Source organism: Protobothrops mucrosquamatus, unplaced genomic scaffold (assembly GCF_001527695.2).
Source record: "Protobothrops mucrosquamatus isolate PMUCROS unplaced genomic scaffold, P.Mucros_1.0 scaffold618, whole genome shotgun sequence".
NCBI classification, from domain to species: Eukaryota; Metazoa; Chordata; class Lepidosauria; order Squamata; family Viperidae; genus Protobothrops; species Protobothrops mucrosquamatus.
In genome coordinates this window covers 99,613-115,117 of record NW_015386914.1, presented here as the reverse complement: position 1 = coordinate 115,117, position 15,505 = coordinate 99,613, and the positions used below count along the sequence as shown (strand labels likewise).

General features: G+C 42.7%; 1 protein-coding gene across 1 annotated transcript in view; it reads left to right on the top strand.

Annotated features, from left to right (window-relative positions):
* The window catches only part of OTOP1 (otopetrin 1), a 162,542-nt gene that overhangs the window by 80,197 nt on the left and 66,840 nt on the right, over positions 1–15,505 (top strand). The window contains exon 4 of the mRNA XM_015817660.1: positions 3,251–3,381. Coding sequence (XP_015673146.1) covers positions 3,251–3,381 — 131 coding nt within the window. The remainder of the gene's footprint in view (positions 1–3,250; positions 3,382–15,505) is intronic.

The window sequence follows — 15,505 nt, the reverse complement described above, 5'->3', positions numbered from 1 at the left end:
TTGCTTAACTGCTGCCCGTTTGTTGATAGCTCAAAACTGGAAGAGTAAAATCTTACCTACAATGGAAGACTGGAGATTGAAAGTTTCATATCTTGCTGAAATGGCAAAGATTTCGGCTTATTTGAAGAACCACTCAAATGAACAATTTTTACTAATATGGAGAAGATGGATTGTTTATATTCAAAAGAAGTATAGAGTGATGGAATATAATTTAGGTTTTTAGTTAACTTGTTTTTCTTTTTTTTAAATATATTTTACCTACCCATGTAGAATAGTATACTTTGTGGGGTTAGGGATGTTAATATTTGTTTACTTATATTTGAATACTATCCTGGGATAGGTTTGGGAAGTCCGGGGGGTGGGTGGGTGGGGGATGGGGGTTTTTCTATTATAGCATTGTGGAATATTTGTAATGTTTTTATGATGAAAATAATAAAAATTTTAATAAAAAAAAATATGCTAATGATAGCTAATTATACATTAGTACCCGGTATGGGCAGATACTGCTGTTCAGATCCTGGCTCGGTGTCTGGAGGTTGTGAGAAATCAACTGCAACTTAGTCTCCCCTGTCCCCATCTCCAGTAACAGGAGAATTGATATCTCTAACTCTGGATAGGGTAACTGTCAGGCATGCCCGAACTACTGTAGGTCCCTAGGAAAGAAAGACCCTTGACTCCATTTGATAAAGGTTATAGATTCTTTTATTAAAGATTAGTAGTTGAAGTGAAAGCAGGCTAGTTCCCATGCAAACAGTTATAGATTTTCCCCTTCTCCCTGACCCTCTCCCCTTTGGCCGGTTTGTCTTCATCCAATGGTGTGCCGCATAGGTGTTTTGGGAACTGCTCAGATGTTTGATGCCACTCGGTGCAGTTCGTATTCCTTTCCCAGGCTCCACGGCCTTTAAGAATGGAACGAGCTGGTTCTCACACCTCTGGCTTCTGTCAAATGTGCCACCCCTTCCCTCTTGGCTCATTTCTACTCTCTACATGCCGATTGCCTATTTCTTCTTCCCTCCAGCCCCCTAACAATTTATGGTAGATGCCAGTAAAGCGTTAAGCTGAATATGGCAGATCTGACAATAACACTCCCGTTAAAGATCTGGTGCACAATTTGGACGTCCTCTTAGATTCCTGGGTCCGGCTAGAAGAGCAGGTAGCATCTGTGGACAATAAGGTCTTTGCACAAATGTATGCCAACTGCACCCATTCCTGGACCACAAGGCCTTGCACACAGTGACCTGTTACCTCCTGTTTGGATTACTGCAATGCTGTAAATGGGGCTTCCCTTGAAGACATCCAGGAGCTGCAACTGTTTCAGTTTTGGGTGCCCTGAGTAACGCTACTGCTATGTGAACTACACTGGCTTCCTTTTGCTTCCCAGGTTCATTTCAAGACTCTACGTATCACCTTTAAAACCCTACATAGAACCCTTGTGGGTTCACTGCTCCCTGAGGATACCTGCCCATTCTACTAGGTTAGACAGGGTGAGTGTACTTTAGGTCCCCTTCCTTAATTGTTGCCATCTGGTAGGACCTTGGTGAAGTACCTTTCTAGTGATTGCCCCAGCCCTTTGGAACAGCCCACCTCACTTGAAGTCAGGGGGGATCCTGCCCCTTTTAGCTTTATGGAGGGCTGTGAAGAAAGGGCTCTTCCCCCAAACATAGGGCTAGAGTGGGAGTTGAGCTGTGGGGATGTCTGGTCTGCTGCCATATTGGGGAGGTACCTTTGTTTTTAACTATGATTTATGGACAGTTGTCAGCCACAGAGTTATTGTAGGGATAGGTAGCCATATAATCATGAAAATAAGTAAAATAAAACAAATAAACTAATAAAATAAAATATAAATGGCAGGGTTTTTTTAAAAAAAAAAAGATTATTGGTTGCATTTGAGGATGAATATAGACCTGGTCTATATAGTATTAAATTGTGTTCAGTAATTGCCAGGGTAAGGTGATGTCAGCCCTTCAAGGTAGACCAAAGATGAACACCAAAGTCATGAATACTGAAACTACTTTTATTATAGGGTTACTGTATCTGAATCATGCAACTCTGAATGACCTCCTCTTTATCCTAAAGGGAACTAGGGAGGGTCAAACCTGAGATGTTTTCTCAACTTACTTTCCTGGTGCGGACTAAGACATGTGTTATCTGAGTGTTGCCTTGGTTGTGGCTCTTCCTCCTCTACCTTTTTCTCACCAGTAACCATCCTTTTCTCATGAAAATTTAACTTTGACATACTGAGGATCACTGCACTCTATTAATTTAATGATATAGGACAAAGGTAGACTGAAAAATAGTATTGGTGTAAGGTCTTGCCTCAGCTAGTCCTCCCAAGAAAACAGAATTCTTGAGACAGGCATTATCTCAAAAGGAACTTTTATTGAGAGGTAGTGACAACAAGAAAGCAAAGCAAGATCTAGTATTTTCCTATGCAAAACGTTACGTTAAAGCATCCCTTACAGATCCCAGCCCAACAGCCAAATGTCTGGTTTGATTTCATCCAATCCTCAGGTGTGAAGGTGTTATGATAATCAAATTGATAAGCGCAGTTCCCAGGCACCATTCTCAGGGTTTCCGTTTCCTCTCGGCTTCTCGCTCTCCTCCCCTCAGCATGGAGACAAGACAGATGGCCCAGGGCACATTCCTTCTTCCGTTTACACCCTAATGCATCAAAGCATATAGCAACCTCCCCCCTCCCAGCAGAATAGCACAGCCTCCTCCTCCCTCCTCCCAACAGAATGGCAGACCCAAACATAGAAAGAAAAAGCATATAATAAATGAGGGTCTGACAATTGGAGTATAGATTGTCTGGTGAGTTAGTTTGGAAAGCTTTGCTATATTTAATGTTCCATTTTCATTTATGAACCTGAAAGGGTCTGACTTACAGGGAAACAAGTTCTGCAAGAAATATGGGTTTGCAGGACTGAGAAAAAGCCTTTGTTGCTCATCAGTGCTGGTTCTTCTCTCTCTGTTGGAAGAGAGGGTGATCTAGAAGCACAAAGAGTAGCTGCTGCCTCAGAGTGACAGAAGCTGTCCCCCCATTACTGATGAAGGTGTTGGACTCTAGACAGCAGCTCAGCATAGTTTCCCCAGCCTGTTCTTTCAGTGGAATGCATTTGTGGGTTAGAGCAATGTTGGTATAGTGTGTTTATTTAGGTACATAAAAACATGTAGTGTTGTTATATCATCAAGATTTCATACTGGAAAATTATGTCTATAATATAATGTGTTTGCATTATTTATTTTTTAGGTTTGGAGTAATTCATTCAGTGTTCACAAATTTGCTTTTGTGGACAAATGGCATATTAGCTGAATCAAAGCATCAACTTAATGAACACAAGGAAAGGTTAATTACTCTTGGATTTGGAAACATATCAATAGGTGAGAAATGATCTTAGTACATTTGGGAAAGTATTTCTATTCAGTATCTTAACTGTCCTATAACTAGGAATTTTAGAAAGTAAGCTGAAGTTGAAGCATTGCACTCAATACCTTAATTGTGTCCTTTCTTTCTTACTTGTTTCCTAGAACTATAGAACAGCCAACTCTGCAGAAGATGAAGAAACAGGGTTGAATAATTTTGGGGTCATATTTTGCACGGTGTTAAAAAGTATAAATGGGAGCAGGAGAAGAACCATTTCTACTCTACTCTTAAACCGTTGAAAAAGAAAAAAAATCCTAAACTCCTATTGCTAATTTCTGATGCCAAGGTTACTGACACTTGGCTCTGAACAAATTCCCAGACACTTGCTTACCCTTAATTTTTTTGATAGTAAGGAGGAAAAATTTGTATCAAACATTTTGCAGCTACATTTTAGCAGCCTGACCCAGATGTGCTGGGCAGATACAATCTGGGAGCTGGAGATTTGTTTGCAGGTTCACAATGGTGTTGGATTCATAGTTTTAGATATCCAGTTCCTTGCTTCTAGTATAGGCTCCTGGTATTTGCTCTTTATATTGTCCAGTGGGAATCCATTGTATGTGTACAATAAAAAGAAACTCACTGAATAGAGTGGGACTTATTCCTAGAAAATGGTGGAGAAAAATGTAGCCATCATCTTTGACACATAGGTTCTACACTAAATTAATTTTATTAAGCATGTCAAGTATGTACTTCTGTATTTTCTATTTAAACTATTAGGATATAACAGAATAACAGAGTTGGAAGGGAACTTGGAGGTCTTTTAGTCCAACCCCCTGCTCAAGCATGTCAGACAAGTGGTTGTCCATTTTTTTTCTTAAAAACCTCCACTATTGGAGCACTTATAACTTCTGGAGGCAAATAGTTCTACTGATTGATTGTTCTAAGTGTCAGGAAATTTCTCCTTTATTCTAGATTGGTTCTCTCCTTGATTAGTTTCCATCCACTGCTTTTTGTCTTGCCTTCAGGAGCTTTGGAGAATAGATTGACCTCCCCTTCTTGTGGCAGCCCCTTAGATATTGAAACTCTGCTATCATGACCCCCCTTTTTTCATTATGTTAGACATACCAAATCCCTGCAACCATTCTTCATGTTTTAGCCTCCAGTTCCCTAATCATCTTTGTTGCTCTTCTCTGCACTCTTTCCAGAGTCTCAACAATTTTTTTATAACATGGCAAACAAAACTGGATGTAATATTCCAAGTGTAGTCTTACCAATGCATTACAAAATGGTACTAATACTTCATGTGATCTTGATTCTATCCATCTGTTAATGCAGCCTAGAACTGGGTTGCTTTTTTGGCAGCTAAAGAACACTGCTGGCTTATATTTAAGTGATTGTCCACTAGGACTTGAAGATCCCTCTTGCAGTTACTATTATTTAGCCAAGCACCACCTATTCTATACCTTTGCATTTGGTTTTTCTTGCCTAAGTGTAAAACCTTACTTTTCTCACTATTGAATTTCATTCTGTTAGATAGGGCCTAATGTTCAAGTCGGTCAAGTTCCTTCTGTATTTTGAGTCTATCTTCTGGAATGTTGGCTACCAGCTTGGTGTCTGCAAATTGGGTGAATTCCACTTCTATCCCCTCATCTAAAACATTGATGAAGATATTGAATACTGAGCCTAAGACAGAGACTTAGGGCACCCCACTGCATACCCCCCTCCATGTAGATGCAGTTCCATTAAGGACTACATGTTTAGTGCATTTTGTCAGCCAGTTACAAATCCATCTGATGGTGATGCTGTCTAGCCCATATTTTATCAAGTAGTAGGTTGTGATCTATTTTATCAAATGCCTTACTGAAATGCAAGTAAATTATATCCATAGAATATTGCTAGTCCACTAATGTTGTCACTTTGTCAAAGAATGCAATAAGATTTGGAATAATCTGTTTTTAAAAATCTATGTTGGCTTCTGGTTATAACTTTGTTTGCCTCTAGGTGTTCACAGATTCATAGCTTGATTATCTTTTCTAGAATCTCCCCAAATATTGACATCAGGCTGATAGGTCTGTAGTTTCCTGGATCATTTCCCCCCTTTTTGAAGATGGGAATTACATTAGCCCTTTTCCAGTCATTTGGTAGTTCCCCGGTGCTCCAGCATCTTTGAAAGATATGATTCAGTGGTTCTGAAATCATGTCTGTCAATTCCTTCAGAACCTTGGGATATAATCCATCTGCTTCTGGTGATTTGAACTCATCTAGGATAGATAAGTGTTCTGTTACCATTTTCTTGCTTACTTTGACTTGCATTCCCAATCTGCATTTTACAGGTTGTTTTTTTTTTTTGATAGGTTGGACTGTTTTTTTCCTTTTGTATAAAGACAGATGCCCAAAATGAGTTAAGCAGTTCTGCTTTCTCCCTGCTCCTTGTCACCTTCTTGTTATGTTCTTTCATTAATGAACCAATCATTTCCTTTTCTTATTTTTTACATGTTACTAGAAGTAGTGTATACCTTTTTTAATGAAAATTATCAGCACTTTTGATCAGTGACGTCATCAAAGTAAACAAACCCACGTGTTGATTACGTCACCAGGTCATGGCCCTAAGCGGAACTGACGTGTTGGCCTAAGCCCATCAAGATAAGCATGAGTAGCCATAGCAGCCCTATTTTCAGATAAGGCGTGTTGAACCTAACCCCGTCAAGAAAGATGTGGCAGTCAATCCTCTGGGTACATGATTAGCTTAACCCTAGACTAATTCTATGGACATTCAAAACCAAAAAAAGCTAAGTAAAGTGAATAATTAATAGAGGCCTGTGTTTTTGGGAAAGAAGCCCTACTTTGGGGAGCTGTGAAATAAAAAAAAATAAAAAATGCTTTTTATTTCTAATCATTCTAGCCTAATGATGCTTTTAATTTTTGTGGAGTTTTAAAAATCAGTGCCTCAAAAGCTGGGAAAAAGGAGCCCCTAAATGGCAGCCAGAGCCTGCATTTAAACCCCTTTTTTCTAAAAGGTATTTATTTCTAGGCAGTTTTAAAATAATTTCCTCGAATGCAGGGGGAAAAAACCAAACCACAGTCCTTTTAAAACCCTGCAGCTGGTTTTTACCTTTGTAAAAATCTAAAGACACATATTTTGCCAATTGCACCCTGAAATCCTCATGTACACGTAATGTTTTATTCTGACATCCCCCCTGCAGCAAAAGACAAGGAATATTAACAGGAATTAAAATGCTCACAAGAGGCAAGCAGCCAGGCGGCAAGTAGGGGTTAAGCCTTGTTCAGGCATATCAGGACCGCGATTCCGGGCATGCATGTTTGTATCTACTAGTAAAAAAGGGGGTTAGGCCTTGTTTGGGACATGCCCGGGCATGTCATACCCCCCGTGATTCTGGGCATGCGCAAGGCTCGAGGACGTGTCATTGCAAGGGCAGGCGAGTTTGTGCGGGCAGGCCTGAACAGCTAGCAATTTAATTCCAGCAGTCTTTTGAAGATGGCAAATACTGATGGAGATTTGTTTGATGTAAATTTGATCCTCAAACCTCCCAAGCATGGGCATAGAATAAGAAAAGGACCTGAGCTATATGGCTTCATTGAAGAGAACGAACTTATAAAGCCTTGTTATTGCAGGTTCTGCAAAGCATCAAATGGTAAGTAAATATAAAAAAAATTAAGAAAACAATATTTTGATTAGTTGAAACAGCTAGCCTAAATCTACCTTATTTCCTGCTTTAGAAACAGTGGAGTCTCAAAATGTCAGCATGCCTCAGATTCTGAAAGCGTGTATCATTAAAATATTACACCATTGTTTAATGGGATGTCTACAATCAAATGAAGATCATGTGGATACTACCAGTGAAACAGAGCTTATTAATAACTTATGCTTTAGACTTTCTATGCTTCATGTTCTCTGGATCATCATCAGTATTTCTGACAAAATGAATTACTTATATTTCACCCGGGATTCCCTTGGTGAGCTCAAGACATTCATACAGCATATCGAGAAGAACAGTAAACCACTGTCATTAATGTCAAAGATTGAAGCTGAATTGCCATTGTCTCTGAAGAGGTTCATATGCCAGAATGTAACAGAAATTAATTACAAGAAACTGTTAACACTATGAAATTTATAATAAAATGTGCTTTACAAATCACATGAACGATGTATTACGTTTTTTTCTTTTGCTGACCCCTGTTTAACCTTGGCAGATGCTCATTCAATCGGGTTTTCCTGATGAGGTGGGGCTGGCCAGTTTTGCAAAAGTTGTAAAGAACTCACCAACTCTGATGTGATTAATTTGTAACATCACCTACTGTTCAAATGCAGCTTCCTAGGTAGTTAAGGGTGGCCAGTTTTGCAAAAGTTGTGAAGAACTCACCAACTCTGATGTGATTAATTTATAACATCACCTACTATTCAAATGCAGCTTCCTGGGTAGTTAAGGGTGGCCATTTTTGCAAAAGTTGTGAAGAACTCACCAATTCTGATGTGATTAATTTGTAACATCACCTACTATTCAAATGCAGCTTCCTGGGTAGTTAAGGGTGGCCAGTTTTGCAAAAGGTGTGAAGAACACATCTCCTCTGATGTGATTAATTTGTGACATCGCCAGCGTGTATAAAAGCAGGGTCCATACTGGTCCAGTCATGTTTGCTGGTTTCTGGCATATCCATACCTCCGGAGCCATTTGATCTGCTAAGAAGACCCTTTTCAGAATGGAAGCTACTATTGTAAGTAGTTTTATGGCTAATTTTTGAAACACTTAGATGCAAAATGGAGTTTTATAACATTCTTGTCTGCTTGCTTGCTTGTTTGATTGATTGTTTTCTTTTACTAGAATGAATTGACAGACTCAGAATGTTTGAGGGTATATGAAGGTATTTGTCTTTCATACTTTCATACATTTAGATTCTTATAAACATTTCTGCAACAATTCTGACCATTGGGATTTTTCTTTTCCTTCAGAATGGGAGGATGATCAGCCATTCGTGGATCTCACATTTCCCCACAGTGCACCAAGGGGCCCAGCATGACATGAGACCTCAGCCTTCCACAAGCCACACAACACAAATGCTGTTAGGAGGTATAATATCTAGCATTTTATCCAACTACAAAACCATTAGTATTATTTTTTAGAAACTAAAGGGGGGGGGTTGGTATTACATTATTAGGAATGTTGGTGATAACCTTTTGTTTGTTTGTTTAACCAGAGCCGGCCTGCAAAAAAGCAAAAATGCATGGAGGTGGACTTCCCGCATCCCCAGCAGACAGTGATAATTGTGATCCTATTTCTGTATCTCATCCAGAAGGGGAGATATGTCATTCTATGCCACAGCTACAAGCCTCTAACTCCGCAAACTCTCAGAATATGAACGATGTTTATCTGGATATGGTGCAGGCATGGGAGAAGCCTATCTGAAATTTCAGGGCTGTGGAATACTATCATCGATATAGATTTGTTAATCTTGACTGAATCCAGTCTTTTGTAGATGCTATAGAGGCTATTCATAATGCGATACAGACTCTTTTGGATAATGTTGCTAGGGACATAGGTCCAAACGATTTTGTTCAACTCCGGTTGGATGCAGAGGGGTTAAATCATTCTCTCTTTTCTCTTAGGAGGCATGTGAATGATTTAAATGCTGATGATTTTCTGACCAGTGTTGAAAATCTGCTTCAAAGTAAGGCAGAGATATTGGGGGGGGGGGGTAATTTACAATTAGTGGTTACTGTTGTGAAGAACAAAGAGGGGGAGGGCTTAGGAAGTTAAACACTGTGCTACTCACCAGAGTGCTGGAGAAAAAAAGAGAACACCTAGTAGATTTCAATGTGGAAGGTGAATTTCTGTGTTTTGCTATCTGTTTGCTCTGCCTGATTGGTGTGGATGTTAGAAATTAAGAAATTATTACCAGGGCCAGGGAACTTCACAGCAGACTGGGTGTTTCCACAGAAAACAGGAGTGACTTTTCTCAGATACACCTCTTTGAAAATGTAAGGGTCACTATAAAGATCTTGTTTTATACGCAGGACGGGTGGAGGTTTTTTGTCATAGCAAGAAAAAATAGTGTTTATATTGTTACACGACAAGCATTACTATGGCATCAAAAATATCAAGGGCTTCCTGGGTGAACGCTATTTCTGTAAATTCTGTCACACACCCTACCACCACAAATTTAGTCATGGCTGTCAATATATCTGCAGAGCATGCCTCAAGCAAAAATGTCAGCAGGTGGAGGAGGAGAAGATGCACTGCTGTCAGTGCAAAGAGTTTTGCCGGTCTAAGGTGTGTCTTGAAAGACACACACAACTCACTATGGAGGGAAAAGTTGACTGTAAGAATAAAGAATATTGTGAAACGTGTGGGGTTTACGTCTTTAACCCCCACAAAAAGTGCAAGGAAACCAAGTGTGGACAGTGCTCTGAGAAGGTTGAAAGCTTGGAAGGGCATTTATGCTTTCTAAAATCGTTGGGCCGACCGCGAATTGGCGAAAGATACATCATTTATTATTTTGAATGCTGTCAAGAGGCAGGCACCCATATACCTAATTATGCATGCGCCAGGGATATGTTGAAGGATGGGTATGATAAAGATGTTGTGAGGTGGGATTGTTATGGTGTTAGATGCCTGGAGCAGTTTGTAAAGAAATTTATAAATCATAAGTTTAAAGGATGTACTTTTATCGCTCACAACTCCAAAGGTTATGACAGGTACCTAGTATTGAGGCAGCTGATCCGTGAAAAGGTTAGGGTTCAACTGATAAGTCAGGGGGAAACTGCTGTGTATCACCCTACCGGATTATAAAATTTGATTTATTGGTAGCCTCTCATTTTTGTCCCTTAAATTAAGCAAATTATCCAAAGCTATGGGGTTTCAAGGCAGCAAAGGATATTTCCCCCACTTGTTCAATACAATGGCCAATCAAGACTATGTGGGACCACTCCCTGAAACCAAGTATTACAGCCCTGAAACCATGATGCCCGGGGAGAGAGAAGAATTCATGAAATGGCATGCTGCTGATACAGGTACTGTGTTTAAACTAAAGAAGGCTCTGGCTTACTATTGCAGACAAGATGTAGATATATTAAGAGAGGCCTATATTCGATTTAGGGAACAGGTGATGAAAATGACTGAGCGTGAGTGTCTCAGGGGGGTTGGGGGGGATATTGTTGAGGAGATAGAGAGTCGATGCATTGACCCCTTCCAATATATCACATTGGCATCTGTCTGTATGGCACAGTACCTGTTCATGTAATTGAAGAGCAATACCATTGCATTAGCTCCTTTGGACAGTTATCACAAGACACAGAAAAGGTATTCAGCTCCAGCGATTCAATGATTGTTGCATATAGAGCACACTGAGAATCTCAATATTCAGCATACTCTGAAGTGGGGTGAAAAGCAAGTAGGCAAATTGTTGGAATATTCATGAGCAGGAAGAGTCATGTGGTAACTCAGTCAGCCAATGTGAAGAAAGTGCTACTGAGTCTGTGCAAAAGGTTATTGAGTTAGAAGCTGGGTTTCAGTTTTTCAGGTCTCTGGTCTGTCTCTGCTGTAAGAAGTCTTCATTTATGCTATGTTACTATGAAGAAGAATATATGGTATTTGTTAAGTCCTGGGAATAATGGCGCTTGAGACGAAACATCTCCAACAAGTCTTTATTGTTTGCTCCATTCTACGAACAACCAGAGCAGAGGCACGCAGGCCTCTATTTATACCCTCTGATCCCCGGGCAAGTTCAACCAATCATGAGGCGGGCTTTTCCCACCTTGCGCATGTGCACAAGGCTGGCGCCGCTCAGTCTGGTCCCGGGCAGCTTCTGCAAATGCCCGGGACTCTTGCAACGTCCCGAGCTTGCATCTTGCAGGCTCAGGACACAACACCCCTTCCCCCTGGATGAAATAAGATTGCGCCCACATGGACGCCATCCTATATATGGTAATATAATTAATAATAAAATAAAGTTACACAATGTATAAGGTGTGGGACTGTTCCTTTGAACCGGATCTAGTGACCCCCCCCCGACCTTGTTTCGTTAAATACAACCAGCCAGTGCATTCAGGTCAGCTATTGCTATGTACCTGCTCACCTTACATAATTGGCTAGGTATTTGGGAGGGCCTCTTACCCTGAGCGACCTTCTCAGACCTGGAGAGTTTGTATTGTTATCCCCGTTGCCGCTTGCTCTAGGTGAAGTGCCCTGTGAATGACCAGTGACTTTAACTTGGCTTTCCAGCCCGTCTCCTGTAATTGAGCAGTCAGGGCCCTGTTGGTCGCTAAACCTGGTTGATCTACCCTCAATGGAGTTGTCTAACCCCTGTGAGTTCATTCCCGTGTTTCCTGAAGGAGTGTGGGATTCCTGGCTCGTTTCTATAGTGCTAGGGACAAGGGATGCTTCCCTGTTAGCCCTGATGCGTGAGGACATCCTCCTCTGAGCCCTTTCAGCAAGGGACGTGTTCCCCCTTTGTATTGCCTGCTCTCTTGCATGTTGTGAGTTGTGAGTATGCTCCCAGGTATTCTCCGTGTCTGGAGTATTGCTTGATATGGGTGGATAATTAGTCTTCCACCGGTGGGACTCCCAGGCTGGAGTGTGTGTGGGGGTGTCTATGTACTCCCTTTCCCAAGAACTGCTACCTGAAGCACCTGTGGAAGTTGGGTGTTGAGTACCCGTTTCCCTTTCCCCAGCCAATGTAGGCTGTTGATGTTGAATCCCAGAATGTATTTCCCATTCCTCCTCCCCCCCAGAGGAGACTGAGAAGGAACCATAGGCGCGTCCCGCCTCACACGTAATTGATCGATGTGGCGGCGAAGCACGCGGCCGTCTGGCAGGGACACCTCGTAGGACAGAGGACCCGAGACTTTGCAGACCACAGCCAGTACCCAAAGGTGGCCAGGCCCGTAATTCCTGGCCCAGACAGGATCACCTTCACGTAGGACCCGTGGTGGGTGTGGCTGAGACACCTGTGCAGCTACACGCTCCGGATGCAGCCTGTCCAATTTAGTCACGAGCCGACGACCCCAGCGGAGTTCGGCCGGGCACTTACCCGTGGCAGTGCACGGAGTAGTACGATGTGCCAAGAGAAAATCAGCCAACCTGTGATGCCAGTTGCCGTAAGTCAGCTTCTTGAGGGCGTCCTTGGTGACACGAACCATCCGTTCAGCCAGACCGTTGGTGGAAGGATGGAAAGGAGCCGAAGCAGCATGGCGGATCATGTTGGTCCGAAGAAATCCCTGAAACTCAGTAGAAGTAAATTGAGGACCGTTATCCAACACTAGAACATCTGGCAACCCGTGTGCAGCAAATATGTTCCTCAACACCTGGATAGTCTTGGCGGCTGTGGTAGAAGACACAGGCACGACCTCCAGCCATTTGGAATGGCTATCAACAACAACCAGGAAGAATTGACCCTGAAAGGGCCCAGCGTAATCTACATGTATTCTAGACCATGGAGTGTGTGTTTCCTCCCACCTGTGTACAGGGGCCTGGGGCATTTCAGGTCTGGNTTTAAGGGGTTTGTGTGTGCCTATTCTTAAAATGTTCCGGCGTGTTGCACAGAACCCCACCCTGTTTTGGCTGGGCACCCTGGTACCTTTCAGATTCAATTCTTCCTTCGGTTGTACCTTCTGTCGACCCAGGCAGACCGCAGCGATGTGGCCCTTCTTCCCGCACGCTCGGCAAATGGCGGAACGGAACCGGCATTCAACTCGCTTGTGTCGTCCACCGCATCCAAGGCAACGAAGCTCAGCTGGGCCCTTGTCCTGACGATCCTTGGACTTTCTTCCAGCAGCTTGATAAAGCTTATCCACCTCTTCTTCAGGATCTTCTTCCGACTCCTCACGCACGTCTTCCTTGTGAATAGTGGCGGTCTCAGGAACGTTTCTCTTGGGCCGCATGTTCTTGACCGCCCCGCCGGCAGCTTCTTCAGCTGAAACCTCTCGCAGAGCATCTTGGAAGGAAACATCTTCCCTGGCGAACAGTCTCTGCTGCAATTCTGAGTTTCTCAGCCCGCATACAAAGCGATCGCGAAGTCTTTCTTCTAAGTCCTTGAAGTCGCACGGTTTAGCTGCTCTTCTCAAGGCCGCGACGTAGTCTTTTGCTGATTCTCCAACTCGCTGATCTCTCTGTTGAAACGTGTGCCTCCAAGCCATGACTGATTGCTTAGGCTGGAAGTGTTCCTTTAAGGTTTTCTTGAGGTCGGAGTACGATACCGTTTCCAGTGAGTCTGGGGAGATTAAACTCTCGGCGATCTCAAAGGCGTCTTGCCCACAAACGCACAAGAATGTGGCAGCCTTTAAGCCTTCCTCTCAAATCTGGTTGATGCGAAAATACGTCTCGACTCTTGCCACGTAAGATTCCCACCTCTCGGGGTGAGAGACGTCGAAAGCCTCTAATTGCCCAACCTTGTCCATGATCGACGATCAAGTTTCCTTCTTCTTCGGTTGCACGCACCCTCCAGCGATTTCGTACTGGCAGGATAACGCTGACTTCCACGCCGTTTCTTTCCCGGACTTCTTGGGTGAGTCTTCTAGCTTTACTTAGCTGTTGAGACTGGATCCCACCTTCGTCGCCAGTGTTAAGTCCTGGGAATAATGGCGCTTGAGACAAAACATCTCCAACAAGTCTTTATTGTTTGCTCCATTCTACGAACAACCAGAGCAGAGGCACACAGGCCTCTATTTATACCCTCTGATCCCCGGGCAAGTTCAACCAATCATGAGGCGGGCTTTTCCCGCCTTGCGCATGCGCACAAGGCTGGCGCCGCTCAGTCTGGTCCCGGGCAGCTTCTGCAAATGCCCGGGACTCTTGCAACATCCCGAGCCTGCATCTTGCAGGCTCAGGACACAACAGTATTATAAATATTTTTATATGAATATAAAGAGTTTATTTGAATCAGCTAAATGCAGTCAACTGTGAGAGCTTCTGATTTATTTTTACCAATAGAGAAATTAAAATTCTCTAACAGGTTATGGGCCCAGAGCTTACTAAGGACTGCATTGTAATTTGAAGCTGGAAGAAATTGCCTATGTTTAGAAGTATAAGAACAAGGCAGAATTAGCAGAATGGCTGCAATGGAATTTAAGGAAAGCTCTGTGCCTCGTTTAGGGCAAAAGAATTACATTATCTGGGCAGCAAAAATGNACCTGTGATCAAGAGATATATCACTCAGCAATAGGGAGTTTGTTATATCTATCACAGTGGTCCAGACCAGACATAGCTTGCGCAGTAAGCATTTTAAGTCGTTTTACTGCTGCACCTACAAATTTACATTGGATGGGTGTAAAGAGGGTTCTCAGATATTTAAAGGGAACTATAAATTTAGGTCTTCAAATACAGATTAAATTAAAGTGTTATGTTGATGTTGTTTGTCCATCGATTTCGATGAAGACCTTGACATCTTGGGTCAAGATGTTTAGACTTGCGCATGGATTGGATTAAAGTGAGGGAGAGGTGCGCATAGTCAGCCTCACTCTCTCTTCCCAGATTCCATCTTGTTCCAATGGCAGGACAAAAGTCGAGACAGCTGGAGATGGGCTGGGTGCAGTGGTTTGCCCAGGGCGTCTTTCGTGTCTTGCTGTGCTCTCAGCGTACCACATCGCTTGCTGGGCGCAGTGGTTGACCAGGGCGTCTTTTGTGTCTTGCCGTGCGCTCAGCATACCACATCGCTTTTTTAGGGCAGCTCGTACACCTTTGGTGCCCACCTGACACTCAGCTCTCACCTGTGGATCCTAGTAGCTGTAACATGCGCAGCAGCCACACCCCGGACAACAGCTTCGACAGGCTGGCCAAACCAGGTCGAGAGTAGCCGTTGTGTCTTTGACATTCGGTGAGCAAAGGATTTGTCTATCCCGAGCATGTGAAGACAGACTCTGGCGGATTGAGCGGATGAGACCTATTAAAATAGGACAAACGGTCATGAAGGCAGTTTCTGCAAGCGATGTGGTTATGTTGATAGTGACTATGCAAATGACATAAACACAAGGAAATCAAATTCTGGGATTATAATATTGTTTGGAGGGACTCTGATTGGATGGAAGTCCAGAAAACAAACAACTGTTGCTATTTCAACAGCGGAAGCAGAGTTTATTGCTTTATCTGAATTGTGTTCTGAAGTAACATGGTATGTACAGTTGTTGCAAGA